The 20,332-nt window shown below is 51.6% G+C and overlaps 1 protein-coding gene across 1 annotated transcript in view; it reads left to right on the top strand.

Moving 5' to 3' along the window:
* TRIM54 (tripartite motif containing 54) overlaps positions 1-20,332 on the top strand; it is a 238,990-nt gene that overhangs the window by 75,574 nt on the left and 143,084 nt on the right. Inside the window, exons 3-4 of the mRNA XM_063914921.1 lie at positions 4,489-4,660; positions 12,729-12,824. Of these exons, the coding sequence (XP_063770991.1) occupies positions 4,489-4,660; positions 12,729-12,824 (268 nt within the window). The remainder of the gene's footprint in view (positions 1-4,488; positions 4,661-12,728; positions 12,825-20,332) is intronic.

Below are 20,332 nucleotides of genomic sequence, written 5' to 3'. Positions count from 1 at the left end.
TAAGCGGGTAGGACAGGCACACCCTGTACCATACTCCATCAGAATGGAGTGTAAGCGGGTAGGACAGGCACATACTGTACCATACGCCATCAGAATGGAGTGTAAGCGGGTAGGACAGGCACACACTGTACCATACGCCATCAGAATGGAGTGTAAGCGGGTAGGACTGGCACACACTGTACCATACGCCATCAGAATGGAGTGTAAGCGGGTAGGACAGGCACACACTGTACCATACGCCATCAGAATGGAGTGTAAGCGGGTAGGACAGGCACATACTGTACCATACGCCATCAGAATGGAGTGTAAGCGGGTGGGACAGGCACATACTGTACCATACGCCATCAGAATGGAGTGTAAGCGGGTGGGACAGGCACATACTGTACCATACGCCATCAGAATGGAGTGTAAGCGGGTGGGACAGGCACACACTGTACCATACGCCATCAGAATGGAGTGTAAGCGGGTGGGACAGGCACACACTGTACCATACGCCATCAGAATGGAGTGTAAGCGGGTAGGACAGGCACACACTGTACCATACGCCATCAGAATGGAGTGTAAGCGTGTGGGACAGGCACACACTGTACCATACGCCATCAGAATGGGGTGTAAGCGGGTAGGACAGGCACACACTGTACCATACGCCATCAGAATGGAGTGTAAGCGGGTAGGACAGGCACACACTGTACCATACGCCATCAGAATGGAGTGTAAGCGGGTGGGACAGGCACATACTGTACCATACGCCATCAGAATGGAGTGTAAGCGGGTGGGACAGGCACATACTGTACCATACGCCATCAGAATGGAGTGTAAGCGGGTGGGACAGGCACATACTGTACCATACGCCATCAGAATGGAGTGTAAGCGGGTGGGACAGGCACATACTGTACCATACGTCATCAGAATGGAGTGTAAGCGGGTAGGACAGGCACATAATGTACCATACGCCATCAGAATGGAGTGTAAGCGGGTAGGACAGGCACATAATGTACCATACGCCATCAGAATGGAGTGTAAGCGGGTAGGACACGCACATACTGTACCATACGCCATCAGAATGGGGTGTTAGCGGGTAGGACAGGCACATACTGTACCATACGCCATCAGAATGGAGTGTAAGCGGGTGGGACAGGCACATACTGTACCATACGCCATCAGAATGGAGTGTAAGCGGGTGGGACAGGCACATACTGTACCATACGCCATCAGAATGGAGTGTAAGCGGGTGGGACAGGCACATACTGTACCATACGCCATCAGAATGGGGTGTAAGCGGGTAGGACAGGCACATACTGTACCATACGCCATCAGAATGGAGTGTAAGCGGGTAGGATAGGCACATACTGTACCATACGCCATCAGAATGGAGTGTAAGCGGGTGGGACAGGCACATACTGTACCATACGCCATCAGAATGGAGTGTAAGCGGGTAGGACAGGCACATACTGTACCATACGCCATCAGAATGGAGTGTTAGCGGGTAGAACATGCACACACTGTTCCATACGCCATCAGAATGGAGTGTAAGCGGGTAGGACAGGCACATACTGTACCATACGCCATCAGAATGGAGTGTAAGCGGGTAGGACAGGCACACACTGTACCATACGCCATCAGAATGGAGTGTAAGCGGGTAGGACAGGCACACACTGTACCATACGCCATCAGAATGGAGTGTAAGCGGGTAGGACAGGCACACACTGTACCATACGCCATCAGAATGGAGTGTAAGCGGGTGGGACAGGCACACACTGTACCATACGCCATCAGAATGGAGTGTAAGCGGGTGGGACAGGCACACACTGTACCATACGCCATCAGAATGGAGTGTAAGCGGGTGGGACAGGCACACACTGTACCATACGCCATCAGAATGGAGTGTAAGCGGGTGGGACAGGCACACACTGTACCATACGCCATCAGAATGGAGTGTAAGCGGGTGGGACAGGCACACACTGTACCATACGCCATCAGAATGGAGTGTAAGCGGGTGGGACAGGCACACACTGTACCATACGCCATCAGAATGGAGTGTAAGCGGGTGGGACAGGCACACACTGTACCATACGCCATCAGAATGGAGTGTAAGCGGGTGGGACAGGCACACACTGTACCATACGCCATCAGAATGGAGTGTAAGCGGGTAGGACAGGCACACACTGTACCATACGCCATCAGAATGGAGTGTAAGCGGGTGGGACAGGCACACACTGTACCATACGCCATCAGAATGGAGTGTAAGCGGGTGGGACAGGCACACACTGTACCATACGCCATCAGAATGGAGTGTAAGCGGGTGGGACAGGCACACACTGTACCATACGCCATCAGAATGGAGTGTAAGCGGGTGGGACAGGCACACACTGTACCATACGCCATCAGAATGGAGTGTAAGCGGGTGGGACAGGCACACACTGTACCATACGCCATCAGAATGGAGTGTAAGCGGGTGGGACAGGCACACACTGTACCATACGCCATCAGAATGGAGTGTAAGCGGGTGGGACAGGCACACACTGTACCATACGCCATCAGAATGGAGTGTAAGCGGGTGGGACAGGCACACACTGTACCATACGCCATCAGAATGGAGTGTAAGCGGGTAGGACAGGCACATACTGTACCATACGCCATCAGAATGGAGTGTAAGCGGGTGGGACAGGCACATACTGTACCATACGCCATCAGAATGGAGTGTAAGCGGGTGGGACAGGCACATACTGTACATACGCCATCAGAATGGAGTGTAAGCGGGTGGGACAGGCACATACTGTACCATACGCCATCAGAATGGGGTGTAAGCGGGTAGGACAGGCACACACTGTACCATACGCCATCAGAATGGAGTGTAAGCGGGTGGGACAGGCACACACTGTACCATACGCCATCAGAATGGAGTGTAAGCGGGTGGGACAGGCACACACTGTACCATACGCCATCAGAATGGAGTGTAAGCGGGTGGGACAGGCACACACTGTACCATACGCCATCAGAATGGAGTGTAAGCGGGTGGGACAGACACACACTGTACCATACGCCATCAGAATGGAGTGTAAGCGGGTGGGACAGGCACACACTGTACCATACGCCATCAGAATGGAGTGTAAGCGGGTGGGACAGGCACACACTGTACCATACGCCATCAGAATGGAGTGTAAGCGGGTGGGACAGGCACACACTGTACCATACGCCATCAGAATGGAGTGTAAGCGGGTAGGACAGGCACATACTGTACCATACGCCATCAGAATGGAGTGTAAGCGGGTAGGACAGGCACACACTGTACCATACGCCATCAGAATGGAGTGTAAGCGGGTAGGACAGGCACACACTGTACCATACGCCATCAGAATGGAGTGTAAGCGGGTAGGACAGGCACACACTGTACCATACGCCATCAGAATGGAGTGTAAGCGGGTAGGACAGGCACATACTGTACCATACGCCATCAGAATGGAGTGTAAGCGGGTAGGACAGGCACATACTGTACCATACGCCATCAGAATGGAGTGTAAGCGGGTGGGACAGGCACATACTGTACCATACGCCATCAGAATGTAGTGTAAGCGGGTAGGACAGGCACACACTGTACCATACGCCATCAGAATGGAGTGTAAGCGGGTGGGTCATGCACATACTATACCATACGCCATCAGAATGGAGTGTAAGCGGGTGGGACAGGCACATACTGTACCATACGCCATCAGAATGGAGTGTAAGCGGGTAGGACACTCACATACTGTACCATACGCCATCAGAATGGAGTGTAAGCGGGTAGGACAGGCACATACTGTACCATACGCCATCAGAATGGAGTGTAAGCGGGTAGGACAGGCACATACTGTACCATACGCCATCAGAATGGAGTGTAAGCGGGTAGGACAGGCACACACTGTACCATACGCCATCAGAATGGAGTGTAAGCGGGTAGGACAGGCACATACTGTACCATACGCCATCAGAATGGAGTGTAAGCGGGTGGGACAGGCACATACTGTACCATACGCCATCAGAATGGAGTGTAAGCGGGTGGGACAGGCACATACTGTACCATACGCCATCAGAATGGAGTGTAAGCGGGTGGGACAGGCACACACTGTACCATACGCCATCAGAATGGAGTGTAAGCGGGTGGGACAGGCACACACTGTACCATACGCCATCAGAATGGAGTGTAAGCGGGTGGGGCAGGCACACACTGCCTCCTGTAATCTCTCCTACTTAGTAAATATGTACACATAATAAAAAAAAAAAAGTCATAGTGGCTTTTTTTTTATTTTATTCTATTAAATTGTCTGTCATCACATGAGGGGTTATAGCCAATCAATGAGAGGAGGGGGGGGGGGGCAGTTACTGTTGTGCCTCGCGGCGCCCTCACCTGTAAATCCGCCTCTGCTTACATCGCAGCGATTACGCCCTCCGCACATTACCACTGACAGGCGTTCATGACATTCCCAATATCTAATCCTTTCTCTCTCCTAGGCCCCTGAACACCAAATCAGAGCAGCATTTAATGTGTGAGGAACACGAGGAAGAGAAAATCAATATTTACTGCCTGAGCTGCGAGACCCCCACCTGCTCCATGTGTAAGGTGTTCGGGGCCCACAAGGACTGTGAGGTGGCTCCGCTCTCCAGTGTCTACAAGAGACAGAAGGTATGACCTGTGGGACGCCTCGGTCCTTCTGTGGAGGCCGGGCCTGTCACTGTCCTGTCACCATCCTGTCACTGCCCTGTCACTGTCCTGTCACCAACCTGTCACTGCCCTGTCACTGTCCTGTCACCATCCTGTCACTGCCCTGTCACTGTCCTGTCACTGTCCTGTCATCATCCTGTCACTGCCCTGTCACCAACCTGTCACCATCCTGTCACCATCCTGTCACTGTCCTGTCACCATCCTGTCACCATCCTGTCACTGCCCTGTCACTGTCCTGTCACCATCCTGTCACTGCCCTGTCACTGTCCCGTCATCATCCTCTCACTGTCCTGTCACCATCCTGTCACTGCCCTGTCACTGTCCTGTCACTGTCCTGTCACCGTCCTGTCACTGCCCTGTCACTGTCCTGTCACCATCCTGTCACTGCCCTGTCACTGTCCCGTCATCATCCTCTCACTGTCCTGTCACCATCCTGTCACTGTCCTGTCACTGTCCTGTCACCATCCTGTCACTGTCCTGTCACCATCCTGTCACTGCCCTGTCACTGTCCCGTCATCATCCTCTCACTGTCCTGTCACCATCCTGTCACTGTCCTGTCACCATCCTGTCACTGTCCTGTCACCATCCTGTCACCATCCTGTCACTGTCCTGTCACCATCCTGTCACTGCCCTGTCACTGTCCCGTCATCATCCTCTCACTGTCCTGTCACCATCCTGTCACTGTCCTGTCACCATCCTGTCACTGCCCTGTCACTGTCCCGTCATCATCCTCTCACTGTCCTGTCACCATCCTGTCACTGTCCTGTCACCATCCTGTCACTGTCCTGTCACCATCCTGTCACTGTCCTGTCACCATCCTGTCACTGCCCTGTCACTGTCCCGTCATCATCCTCTCACTGTCCTGTCACCATCCTGTCACTGTCCTGTCACCATCCTGTCACTGTCCTGTCACCATCCTGTCACTGTCCTGTCACCATCCTGTCACTGCCCTGTCACTGTCCCGTCATCATCCTCTCACTGTCCTGTCACCATCCTGTCACTGTCCTGTCACTGTCCTGTCACCATCCTGTCACTGTCCTGTCACCATCCTGTCACTGCCCTGTCACTGTCCCGTCATCATCCTCTCACTGTCCTGTCACCATCCTGTCACTGTCCTGTCACCATCCTGTCACTGTCCTGTCACCATCCTGTCACTGTCCTGTCACCATCCTGTCACTGCCCTGTCACTGTCCCGTCATCATCCTCTCACTGTCCTGTCACCATCCTGTCACTGTCCTGTCACCATCCTGTCACTGCCCTGTCACTGTCCTGTCACCATCCTGTCACCATCCTGTCACCATCCTGTCACTGCCCTGTCACTGTCCTGTCACCATCCTGTCACTGTCCTGTCACCATCCTGTCACTGTCCTGTCACCATCCTGTCACTGCCCTGTAACTGTCCCGTCATCATCCTCTCACTGTCCTGTCACTGTCCTGTCACCATCCTGTCACCATCCTGTCACCATCCTGTCACTGTCCTGTCACTGTCCTGTCACTGTCCTGTAACTGTCCCATCATCGTCCTCTCACTGTCCTGTCACCGTCCTGTCACCGTCCTGTCACTGTCCTGTCACCATCCTGTCACTGCCCTGTCACTGTCCCGTCACCATCCTGTCACTGCCCTGTCACTGTCCTGTCACCATCCTGTCACTGCCCTCTCACTGTCCCGTCACCACCCTGTAACTGTCCTATAATATCCTGTCACTGTCCTGTCACTGTCCTGTCACTGCCCTGTAACTGTCCTGTCACTGCCCTGTAACTGTCCTGTCATCATCCTGTCACTGTCCTGTCACTGCCCTGTAACTGCCCTGTCATCATCCTGTCACTGCCCTGTAACTGCCCTGTCATCATCCTGTCACTGCCCTGTAACTGTCCTGTCACTGTCCTGTCATCATCCTGTCACTGTCCTGTCATCATCCTGTCACTGCCCTGTAACTGTCCTGTCACTGTCCTGTCATCATCCTGTCACTGTCCTGTCACTGCCCTGTAAATGTCCTGTCATCATCCTGTCACTGTCCTGTCACTGCCCTGTAACTGTCCTGTCATCATCCTGTCACTGCCCTGTAACTGTCCTGTCATCATCCTGTCACTGTCCTGTCATCATCCTGTCACTGTCCTGTCACTGCCCTGTCACTGTCCCGTCATCATCCTGTCACTGTCCTGTCACTGTCCCGTCATCATCCTGTCACTGTCCCGTCATCATCCTGTCACTGTCCTGTCACTGCCCTGTCACTGTCCCGTCATCATCCTGTCACTGTCCTGTCACTGTCCCGTCATCATCCTGTCACTGTCCTGTCACCACCCTGTAACTGTCCTATAATATCCTGTCGCCGTCCTGTCACTGTCCCATCAACTGCCCTGTCACTGTCCCGTCATCGTTCTGTCACTGTCCTGTCACTGTCCCGTCATCGTTCTGTCACTGTCCTGTCACTGTCCCGTCATCGTTCTGTCACTGTCCTGTCACTGTCCCGTCATCGTCCTGTCACTGTCCCGTCATCGTCCTGTCACTATCCTGTCACTGCCCTGTCACTGTCCCGTCATCATCCTCTCACTGTCCTGTCACCATCCTGTCACTGTCCTGTCACCATCCTGTCACTGCCCTGTCACTGTCCTGTCACCATCCTGTCACCATCCTGTCACTGCCCTGTCACTGTCCTGTCACCATCCTGTCACTGTCCTGTCACCATCCTGTCACTGTCCTGTCACTGTCCTGTCACTGCCCTGTCACTGTCCTGTCACCATCCTGTCACTGCCCTGTAACTGTCCCGTCATCATCCTCTCACTGTCCTGTCACTGTCCTGTCACCATCCTGTCACCATCCTGTCACTGTCCTGTCACTGTCCTGTCACTGTCCTGTAACTGTCCTATCATCGTCCTCTCACTGTCCTGTCACCGTCCTGTCACCGTCCTGTCACTGTCCTGTCACCATCCTGTCACTGCCCTGTCACTGTCCCGTCACCATCCTGTCACTGCCCTGTCACTGTCCTGTCACCATCCTGTCACTGCCCTCTCACTGTCCCGTCACCACCCTGTAACTGTCCTATAATATCCTGTCACTGTCCTGTCACTGTCCTGTCACTGCCCTGTAACTGTCCTGTCATCATCCTGTCACTGTCCTGTCACTGCCCTGTAACTGCCCTGTCATCATCCTGTCACTGCCCTGTAACTGCCCTGTCATCATCCTGTCACTGCCCTGTAACTGTCCTGTCACTGTCCTGTCATCATCCTGTCACTGTCCTGTCACTGCCCTGTAACTGTCCTGTCATCATCCTGTCACTGTCCTGTCACTGCCCTGTAACTGTCCTGTCATCATCCTGTCACTGCCCTGTAACTGTCCTGTCATCATCCTGTCACTGTCCTGTCATCATCCTGTCACTGTCCTGTCACTGCCCTGTCACTGTCCCGTCATCATCCTGTCACTGTCCTGTCACTGTCCCGTCATCATCCTGTCACTGTCCCGTCATCATCCTGTCACTGTCCTGTCACTGCCCTGTCACTGTCCCGTCATCATCCTGTCACTGTCCTGTCACTGTCCCGTCATCATCCTGTCACTGTCCTGTCACCACCCTGTAACTGTCCTATAATATCCTGTCGCCGTCCTGTCACTGTCCCATCAACTGCCCTGTCACTGTCCCGTCATCGTTCTGTCACTGTCCTGTCACTGTCCCGTCATCGTTCTGTCACTGTCCTGTCACTGTCCCGTCATCGTTCTGTCACTGTCCTGTCACTGTCCCGTCATCGTCCTGTCACTGTCCCGTCATCGTCCTGTCACTATCCTGTCACTGCCCTGTCACTGTCCCGTCATCATCCTCTCACTGTCCCGTCACCATCCTGTCACTGCCCTGTCATCATCCTGTCACTGTCCTGTCACTGCCCTGTAACTGTCCTATAATATCCTGTCACTGTCCCATCACCACCCTGTAACTGTCCTATAATATCCTGTTACTGTCCTGTCACCATCCTGTCACTGTCCTGTCACTGCCCTGTAACTGTCCTGTCATCATCCTGTCACTGTCCTGTCACTGTCCTGTCACCACCCTGTAACTGTCCTATAATATCCTGTCGCCGTCCTGTCACTGTCCCATCAACTGTCCTGTCACTGTCCCGTCATCGTTCTGTCACTGTCCTGTCACTGTCCCGTCATCGTTCTGTCACTGTCCTGTCACTGTCCTGTCACTGTCCCGTCATCGTCCTGTCACTGTCCTGTCACTGTCCTGTCACTGTCCCGTCATCGTCCTCTCACCATCCTGTCACTGTCCCGTCACCACCCTGTAACTGCCCTATAATATCCTGTCGCCGTCCTGTCACTGTCCCGTCACTGTCCTGTCACTGTCCCGTCATCGTCCTGTCACTGTCCCGTCATCGTCCTGTCACAACTGCCCTGTAACTGCCCTGTCACCGTACTGTCACTGCCCTGTAACTGCCCTGTCACCGTACTGTCACTGTCCTGTAACTGTCCCGTCATCATCCTCTCACTGTCCTGTCACTGTCTCGTCATCGTCCTGTCACAACCCTGTAACTGCCCTGTCACCGTACTGTCACTGTCCTGTAACTGTCCCGTCATCATCCTCTCACTGTCCTGTCACTGTCTCGTCATCGTCCTGTCACAACCCTGTAACTGCCCTGTCACCGTACTGTCACTGTCCCGTCATCGTCCTCTCACCATCCTGTCACCACCCTGTAACTGCCCTGTCACCACCCTGTAACTGCCCTGTCATCATCCTGTCACTGTCCTGTCACCACCCTGTAACTGCCCTGTCACCACCCTGTAACTGCCCTGTCATCATCCTGTCACTGTCCTGTCACAACCCTGTAACTGCCCTGTCACTGTACCGTCACTGTGCTGTCATTGTCCTGTCATCGTCCTCTCACCGTCCTCTCACCGTCCTGTCACCACCCTGTCACTGTCCCGTCATCGCCCTGTCACCGTCCTGTCACTGTCCTGTTACTGTCCTGTTACTGTCCTGTCACTGTCCTGTCACCGTCCCGTCACTATCCTGTCATCGTCCTGTCACCGTCCTGTCACCGTCCTGTCACCGTCCCGTCACTGTCCCGTCACCGTCCTCTCACTGACCCGTCATCGTTCAGTCACCACCCTGTAACTGCCCTATAATATCCTGTCGCCGTCCTGTCACTGTCTTGTCATTGTCCTGTCACTGTCCTGTCACTGTCCCGTCATCGTCCTGTCACTGTCCCGTCATCGTCCTGTCACAACTGCCCTGTAACTGCCCTGTCACCGTACTGTCACTGCCCTGTAACTGCCCTGTCACCGTACTGTCACTGCCCTGTAACTGCCCTGTCACCGTACTGTCACTGCCCTGTAACTGCCCTGTCACCGTACTGTCACTGTCCTGTAACTGTCCCGTCATCATCCTCTCACTGTCCTGTCACTGTCTCGTCATCGTCCTGTCACAACCCTGTAACTGCCCTGTCACCGTACTGTCACTGTCCCGTCATCGTCCTCTCACCATCCTGTCACCACCCTGTAACTGCCCTGTCACCACCCTGTAACTGCCCTGTCATCATCCTGTCACTGTCCTGTCACCACCCTGTAACTGCCCTGTCACCACCCTGTAACTGCCCTGTCATCATCCTGTCACTGTCCTGTCACAACCCTGTAACTGCCCTGTCACCACCCTGTAACTGCCCTGTCATCATCCTGTCACTGTCCTGTCACAACCCTGTAACTGCCCTGTCACTGTACCGTCACTGTGCTGTCATTGTCCTGTCATCGTCCTCTCACCATCCTGTCACCGTCCTGTCACCACCCTGTCACTGTCCCGTCATCGCCCTGTCACCGTCCTCTCACCGTCCTGTCACCACCCTGTCACTGTCCCGTCATCGCCCTGTCACCGTCCTGTCACTGTCCTGTTACTGTCCTGTCACCGTCCCGTCACTATCCTGTCACTGTCCCGTCATCGTCCTGTCACCGTCCTGTCACCGTCCTGTCACCGTCCTGTCACCGTCCCGTCACTGTCCCGTCACTGTCCCGTCGCCGTCCTCTCACTGCCCTGTCACCGTCCTGTCACTGCCCTGTCACCTTCCTCTCACTGTCCCGTCATCGTTCTGTCACCATCCTGTCACTGTCATATCATCAACCTTTCACTGTCCCGTCATCGTTCTGTCACTGTCCTGTCACAATCCTGTCACCGTCCCATCATCATCCTGTCACCATCCCGTCATCATCCTGCCACTGCCCTGTCACCGTCCTCTAACTGCCCTGCCACTATCCTGTCACTGTCCCGTCATCATCCTACCACTGCCCTGTCATTGTTCTGTCACTGCCCTGTCACCGTCCTCTAACTGCCCTGCCACCATACTGTCACCATCCTCTAACTGCCCTGCCACTATCCTGTCACTGTCCCGTCATCATCCTACCACTGCCCTGTCATTGTTCTGTCACTGTCCTGTCACCGGCCCACCATCATCCTGCCACTGCTCTGTCACCATCCTGTCACCGTCCCGTCATCATCCTGCCACTGCTCTGTCACCATCCTGTCACCGTCCCGTCATCGTCCTGCCACTGCCCTGTCACCATCCTGTAACTGCCCTGTCACCGTCCTGTCACTGTCCTCTAACTGCCCTGTCATTGTTCTGTCACTGTCCTGTCACCGGCCCACCATCATCCTGCCACTGCTCGGTCGCCATCATGTCACCGTCCCGTCATCGTCCTGTAACTGCCCTGTCACCGTCCTGTCACTGTCCTCTAACTGCCCTGTCATTGTTCTGTCACTGTCCTGTCACCGGCCCACCATCATCCTGCCACTGCTCTGTCACCATCCTGTCACCGTCCCGTCATCGTCCTGTAACTGCCCTATCACCATCCTGTAACTGCCCTGTCACCGTCCTGTCACTGTCCTCTAACTGCCCTGTCATTGTTCTGTCACTGTCCTGTCACCGGCCCACCATCATCCTGCCACTGCTCTGTCACCATCCTGTCACCGTCCCGTCATCGTCCTGTAACTGCCCTATCACCATCCTGTAACTGCCCTGTCACTATCCAGTCACTGTCCCATCATCATCCTGTCACCGTACAATCATTGTTCTGTCACTGTCCTGTCACCAGCCCACCATCATCCTGCCACTGCCCTGTCACCGTCCTGCCACTGCCCTGTCACCATCCTATCACCGTCCCATCATCCTGTCACTACCCTGTCATTGTTCTGTCACTGTCCTGTCACCGACCCACCATCATCCTGCCACTGCTCTGTCACCATCCTGTCACCGTCCCGTCATCGTCCTGCTACTGCCTTGTCACCATACTGTCACCGCCCTGTCACCCTCCTGTCACCATACTGTCACCGCCCTGTCACCCTACTGTCACCATGCTATCACCGACCTGTCACTACTCTGTCACCGCCCTGTCACCATCCTGTAACTGCCCTGTCACCATCCTGTAACTGCCCTGTCACCGTCCTGTCACCGTCCCGTCATCATCCTGCTACTGCCTTGTCACCATACTGTCACCGCCCTGTCACCCTCCTGTCACCATACTGTCACCGCCCTGTCACCCTCCTGTCACCATACTATCACCGACCTGTCACTACTCTGTCACCGCCCTGTCACCATACTGTCACTGTCCTGTCATCGTTGTGCCTGTTGTAGGCCTGAGTGATCCAGCACACTAAGCCCAGCAGTGATGCGTGTCTTCCCCATGCGTGACACTGACAGGAACGAGCAATGTCCCTTTCCTTAGTCTGCCAGTGTACAGAGTGACGCCTGCGGAGCACTGTATATACTGTGCGCTATTTCTCCTCCATCAGAATTCCCTGGAGAAAGCTGCATGTTACATGTACGGTATAGATGGCTTGTGCTCTGCATATATCGCACCTCCATCCATTCTGTCCTGTATAGACACAGAACCCTACACATATCTCTCTGCATTTCCCACTATTACCTGCCTCACAGAGCGCTACTCTGGGGCCCCACCTGTGATTGGGCAGCTAGGTCATGCAGTGCATGTGGGGAGCATGTGATACGGGGGCCTGGGTGCTGTCAGAGTTTATGATGCACAATGTATGTTTCTGCAGAGTGACCTCAGCGATGGCATTGCAATGCTAGTGGCTGGTAATGATCGGATCCAGGCCATTATCACCCAGATGGAGGAGATCTGTAAGAGCGTGGAGGTAAGTGCCCGTCTGCCTGTACGCATTCTCCTGCGTGTGATGTGTGCCACTCCCAGGTACACTGATATATGTCACATAGCCACACTACGTGATCGCTGCCTGTACGCATTCTCCTGCGTGTGAAGTGTGCCACTCCCGAGTACACTTATATATGTCACATAGCCACACTATATGATCACTGCGTGTATGCAATCTCCTGCATGTGATGTGTGCCACTCCTGGGTACACGGATATATGTCACATAGCCACTCTAAGTGGTCGCTGAATGTACACATTCTCCTGCGTGTGATATGTGCCACTCCTGGGTACGTTGATATATGTCACATAGCCATGCTACGTGATCGCTGCCTGTACGCATTCTCCTGCGTGTGATGTGTGCCACTCCCGGGTACACTGATATATGTCACATAGCCACACTACATGATCGCTGCCTGTACGCATTCTCCTGCGTGTAATGTGTGCCACTCCCGGGTACACTGATATATGTCACATAGCCACACTACGTGATCGCTGCCTGTATGCATTCTCCTGCATGTGGTGTGTGCCAATCCCGGGTACACTGATATATGCCACATAGCCACACTACGTGATCGCTGCCTGTACGCATTCTCCTGCGTGTGATGTTTGCCACTCCCGGGTACACTGATATATGTCACATAGCCACACTATGTGATCGCTGCCTGTATGCATTTTCCTGCGTGTGATGTGTACCACTCCCAGGTACGCTGATATATGTCACATAGCCACACTACATGATCGCTGCCTGTACGCATTCTCCTGCTTGTGATGTGTGACACTCCCAAGTACGCTGATATATGTCACATAGCCACACTACATGATCGCTGCCTGTACGCATTCTCCTGCATGTGATGTGTGCCACTCCCGGGTACGCTGATATATGTCACATAGCCACACTACGTGATCGTTGCCTGTATGCATTCTCCTGCGTGTGATGTGTGCCACTCCCGGGTACACTGATATATGTCACATAGCCACACTACGTGATTGCTGCCTGTATGCATTCTCCTGCGTGTAATGTATGCCACTCCCAGATACGCTGATATATGTCACATAGCCACACTATGTGATCGCTGCCTGTATGCATTCCCCTGCGTGTGATGTGTGCCACTCCCTGGTACACTGATATATGTCACATAGCCACACTAAGTGATCGCTGACTGTACGCATTCTCCTGCGTGTGATGTGTGCGAGTCCTGGGTACACTGATATATGTCACACAGCCACACTACGTGATCGCTGACTGTATGCATTCTCCTGCATGTGGTGTGTGCCACTCCTGGGTACGCTGACATATATCACATAGCCACATTACGTGATTGCTGCCTGTATGCATTCTCCTGCGTATGATGTGTGCCACCCCCGGGTATACTGATGTATGTCACGCAGCCACACTACATGATCGCTGCCTGTACGCATTCTCCTCCATGTGATGTGTGCCACTCCGGGTACACTGAAATATATGACATAGCCACACTACATGATCGCTGCCTGTATGCATTCTCCTGTGTGTGGTGTGTGCCATTCCCGGGTACGCTGATATATGTCACATGACCACACTACATGATCTCTACCTTTATGCATTCTCCTGCGTGTGATGTGTGCCACTCCCGAGTACACTGATATATGTGACATAGCCACACTAAGTGGTCGCTAACTGTATGCTTTCTCCTGCGCGTGATGTGTGCCACTCCCGGGTATACAAATATATGTGATATAGCCACACTACGTGATCACTGACTATATTCATTCTCCTGCGTGTGATGTGTGCCACTCCCGGGTACACTGATGGATGTCACATAGCCACACTACGTTATCGCTGCCTGTACGCATTCTCCTGCATGTGATGTGTGCCACTCCCGGGTACACTGATATATGTTACAGCCACACTACATGATCGCTGACTGTACACATTCTCCTGTGTGTGATGTGTGCCACTCCCGGGTACAATGATATATGTCACATAGCCACACTACATGATCGCTGCCTGTATGCATTCTCCTGCATGTGATGTGTGCCACTCCCAGGTACACTGATATGTCACATAGCCACACTACGTGATCGCTGCCTGTATGCATTCTCCTGCGTGTGATGTGTGCCACTCCCAGGTACACTGTTATGTCACATAGCCACACTATGTGATCACTGCCTGTATGCATTCTCCTGCGTGTGATGTGTGCCACTCCCAGGTACACTGTTATATGTCACATAGCCACACTACGTGATCGCTGCCTGTATGCATACTCCTGCGTGTGATGTATGCCACTCCCGGGTACACTGATATGTCACATAGCCATACTATGTGATTGCTGCCTGTACGCATTCTCCTGCGTGTGATGTGTGCCACTCCCGGGTACACTGATATATGTCACATAGCCACACTACATGATCGTTGCCTGTATGCATTCTCCTGCGTGTGATGTGTGCCACTCCCGGGTACAATGATATATGTCACATAGCCACACTATGTGATCGCTGCCTGTGTACATTCTCCTGCGTGTGATGTGTGCCACTCCCAGGTACACTGTTATATGTCACATAGCCACACTATGTGATCGCTGCCTGTTTGCATTCTCCTGCGTGTGATGTGTGCCACTCCCTAGTACAATGATATATGTCACATAGCCGCACTACGTGATCGCTGCCTGTATACATTCTCCTGCGTGTGATGTGTGCCACTCCCTAGTACAACGATATATGTCACATAGCCACACTACGTGATCGCTGCCTGTTTGCATTCTCCTGCGTGTGATGTGTGCCACTCCCTAGTACAATGATATATGTCACATAGCCACACTACGTGATTGCTGCCTGTATACATTCTCCTGCGTGTGATGTGTGCCACTCCCTAGTACAATGATATATGTCACATAGCCACACTACGTGATCGCTGCCTGTATGCATTCTCCTGCGTGTGATGTGTGCCACTCCCAGTTACACTGATATATGTCACATAGCCACACTACGTGATCGCTGCCTGTATACATTCTCCTGCGTGTGATGTGTGCCACTCCCGAGTACAATGATATATGTCACATAGCCACACTACGTGATCGCTGCCTGTATACATTCTCCTGCGTGTGATGTGTGCCACTCCCTAGTACAACGATATATGTCACATAGCCACACTACGTGATCGCTGCCTGTTTGCATTCTCCTGCGTGTGATGTGTGCCACTCCCTTGTACAATGATATATGTCACATAGCCACACTACGTGATCACTGCCTGTATACATTCTCCTGCGTGTGATGTGTGCCACTCCCTAGTACAATGATATATGTCACATAGCCACACTACGTGATCGCTGCCTGTATACATTCTCCTGCGTGTGATGTGTGCCACTCCCTAGTACAATGATATATGTCACATAGCCACACTACGTGATCGCTGCCTGTATGCATTCTCCTGCGTGTGATGTGTGCCACTCCCTGGTACACTGATATATGTCACATAGCCACACTAAGTGATCGCTGACTATACAGTCTCCTGCATGTTATATGTGCCACTCCCGGGTACACTGATATGTCACATAGCCACACTACGTGATCACTGCCTGTATGCATTATCCTTTGTGTGATGTGTGCCACTGCCAGGTACACTGATATATGTCACAGCCACACTACATGATCGCTGACTGTACGCATTCTCCTGCGTGTGATGTGTGCGAGTCCGGGTACACTGATATATGTCACACAGCCACACTACGTGATCGCTGACTGTATGCATTCTCCTGCATGTGGTGTGTGCCACTACTGGGTACGCTGACATATATCACATAGCCACATTACGTGATTGCTGCCTGTATGCATTCTCCTGCGTATGATGTGTGCCATCCCCGGGTATACTGATGTATGTCACATAGCCACACTACATGATCGCTGCCTGTACGCATTCTCCTCCATGTGATGTGTGCCACTCCGGGTACACTGAAATATATGACATAGCCACACTACATGATTGCTGCCTGTATGCATTCTCCTGCGTGTGGTGTGTGCCATTCCCGGGTACGCTGATATATGTCACATGACCACACTACATGATCTCTACCTTTATGCATTCTCCTGCGTGTGATGTGTGCCACTCCCGAGTAAACTGATATATGTGACATAGCCACACTAAGTGGTCGCTAACTGTATGCATTCTCCTGCGCGTGATGTGTGCCACTCCCGGGTATACAAATATATGTGATATAGCCACACTACGTGATCACTGACTATATTCATTTTCCTGCGTGGGATGTGTGCCACTCCCGGGTACACTGATGCATGTCACATAGCCACACTACATGATCGCTGCCTGTATGCATTCTCCTGCATGTGATGTGTGCCACTCCCAGGTACACTGATATGTCACATAGCCACACTACGTGATCGCTGCCTGTATGCATTCTCCTGCGTGTGATGTGTGCCACTCCCAGGTATACTGTTATATGTCACATAGCCACACTACGTGATCGCTGCCTGTATGCATACTCCTGCGTGTGATGTGTGCCACTCCCGGGTACACTGATATATGTCACATAGCCACACTACGTGATTGCTGCCTGTACGCATTCTCCTGCGTGTGATGTGTGCCACTCCCGGGTACAATGATATATGTCACATAGCCACACTATGTGATCGCTGCCTGTATACATTCTCCTGCGTGTGATGTGTACCACTCCCAGGTACACTGTTATATGTCACATAGCCACACTATGTGATCGCTGCCTGTTTGCATTCTCCTGCGTGTGATGTGTGCCACTCCCTAGTACAATGATATATGTCACATAGCCACACTACGTGATCGCTGCCTGTATACATTCTCCTGCGTGTGATGTGTGCTACTCCCAAGTACAATGATATATGTCACATAGCCACACTACGTGATCGCTGCCTGTATACATTCTCCTGCGTGTGATGTGTGCCACTCCCTAGTACAACGATATATGTCACATAGCCACACTACATGATCGCTGCCTGTTTGCATTCTCCTGCGTGTGATGTGTGCCACTCCCTAGTACAATGATATATGTCACATAGCCACACTACGTGATCACTGCCTGTATACATTCTCCTGCGTGTGATGTGTGCCACTCCCTAGTACAACGATATGTCACATAGCCACACTACGTGATTGCTGCCTGTTTGCATTCTCCTGCGTGTGATGTGTGCCACTCCCTAGTACAATGATATATGTCACATAGCCACACTACCTGATCGCTGCCTGTATACATTCTCCTGCGTGTGATGTGTGCCACTCCTTAGTACAATGATATATGTCACATAGCCACACTACGTGATCGCTGCCTGTATACATTCTCCTGCGTGTGATGTGCCACTCCCTAGTACAATGATATATGTCACATAGCCACACTACATGATCGCTGCCTGTATGCATTCTCCTGCGTGTGATGTGTGCCACTCCCTAGTACAATGATATATGTCACATAGCCACACTACATGATCGCTGCCTTTATGCATTCTCCTGCGTGTGATGTGTGCCACTCGCTAGTACAATGATATGTCACATAGCCACACTACATGATCGCTGCCTGTATGCATTCTCCTGCGTGTGATGTGTGCCTCTCCTGGGTATGCTGATATATGGGACATAGCCTTACTTTGTAATTGCTGACTATGTGAATGAAACAGCTGAGGTACCCGGCGTTTCTGCTCAGGATACTACCGCCGGAACCTGAATAACCGCTTGTTGCTGGGTATGCATCTTACCGCTTGCCATACCTCCTGTCTGGCATCAGTTGTCCCCCACTGGTCATAGACCTGGATCAGACCCAGTATGGTAGCTTGGCAGAGGGCTGAACTTGGAGACGCTGGGCTTACCCTGTACAGCCGGAGAACAGGAGTGCTATAGGGCATTCCTGGGCGTCACAAGATGGAAGACAATCGTCATCTTGAGGCAAGGATGTTTATTTATGCAGCAGTTCTAAAGAGAACTCTTCCCTGTCGCCAGGGGAAATGGCATACAACAAGATGTTCACAGAAAAATGATGTAGGTATACTCACACAGGGCTCACAGACCTTTTTATACAGTAAGATCACACTGCACCTCAGGGGTAATCCCAGCCCTGAGTCTTTTCCATCCAATCAGGATATTTTACAAAATATAAATAAATAAATTACACTTTAGAAGGAGATAACGACTATAGGAAACAATTTCCTCCTTCCTGTCACACACAAAGTGTTGTGTCATTTACAATGCTTCCTTTACCACCTGGTAATTTACAATTCACCTTTGATACATTTATCACATAGCTTCAAAATACGGTTTGTATTTGATTTCTCAAACAAATGTTCTTCCTTCCTGCATCTACCGTTCAGGATTCGTACATCAATTAAACCAGCTACATAAATGAATACAGGTTCCAATCCCCATACCACTGTACATATGGGATAAGGAAAATCCTCGTGATTAACATCTTTCCCTGAGGCAGTGGTTCTCAAACTGTGTGCTGTGGCTCCCGGGCGTGCCTCAGGACACTTGCAGGGGGGCCTTGGATTGGTGGTTCAGGACCAGTTCTAATTATTTATGGTCAATGTAAAAGGCAAAACCATAGCTGGTGACCGCCAATCATACAATATGTGACAAACAGAAGCAGATCCTGTCCCTCACCATATAACTGACCCTAAGGATGACATATATACACAACTGACCCGAAGGATGACATATATACACAACTGACCCTAAGGATGACATATATACACATCTGACCCTAAGGATGACATATAAACACAACTGACCTTAAGGATGACATATATATACAACTGACCCTAAGGATGACATATATACACAACTGAAACAAGGATGACACATATACACAGCTGACCCTAAGGATGACATATAAACACAACTGACCCTAAGGATGACATATAAACACAACTGACCCTAAGGATGACATATATATACAACTGACCCTAAGGATGACATATATACACATCTGACACAAGGATGACACATATACACAACTGACCCTAAGGATAACATATAAACACAACTGACCCTAAGGATGACATATATACACAACTGACCCTAAGGATGACATATATATACAACTGACATTAAGGATGACATATATACACAACTGACCCTAAGGATGACATATATACACAACTGAAACAAGGATGACACATATACACAGCTGACCCTAAGGATGACATATATACACAACTGACCCGAAGGATGACATATAAACACAACTGACCCTAAGGATGACATATAAACACAACTGACCCTAAGGATGACATATATATACAACTGACATTAAGGATGACATATATACACAACTGACACAAGGATGACACATATACACAGCTGACCCTAAGGATGACATATAAACACAACTGACCCTAAGGATGACATATATACACAACTGACCCGAAGGATGACATATATACACAACTGACCCGAATGATGACATATATACACAACTGACACAAGGGTGACACATATACACAGCTGACCCTAAGGATGACATATATACACAACTGAC

Source organism: Pseudophryne corroboree, chromosome 4, assembly GCF_028390025.1.
Source record: "Pseudophryne corroboree isolate aPseCor3 chromosome 4, aPseCor3.hap2, whole genome shotgun sequence".
NCBI classification, from domain to species: Eukaryota; Metazoa; Chordata; class Amphibia; order Anura; family Myobatrachidae; genus Pseudophryne; species Pseudophryne corroboree.
The sequence above is the reverse complement of the archived record's forward strand: the minus strand, read 5'-3'. Positions and strand labels throughout refer to the sequence as shown.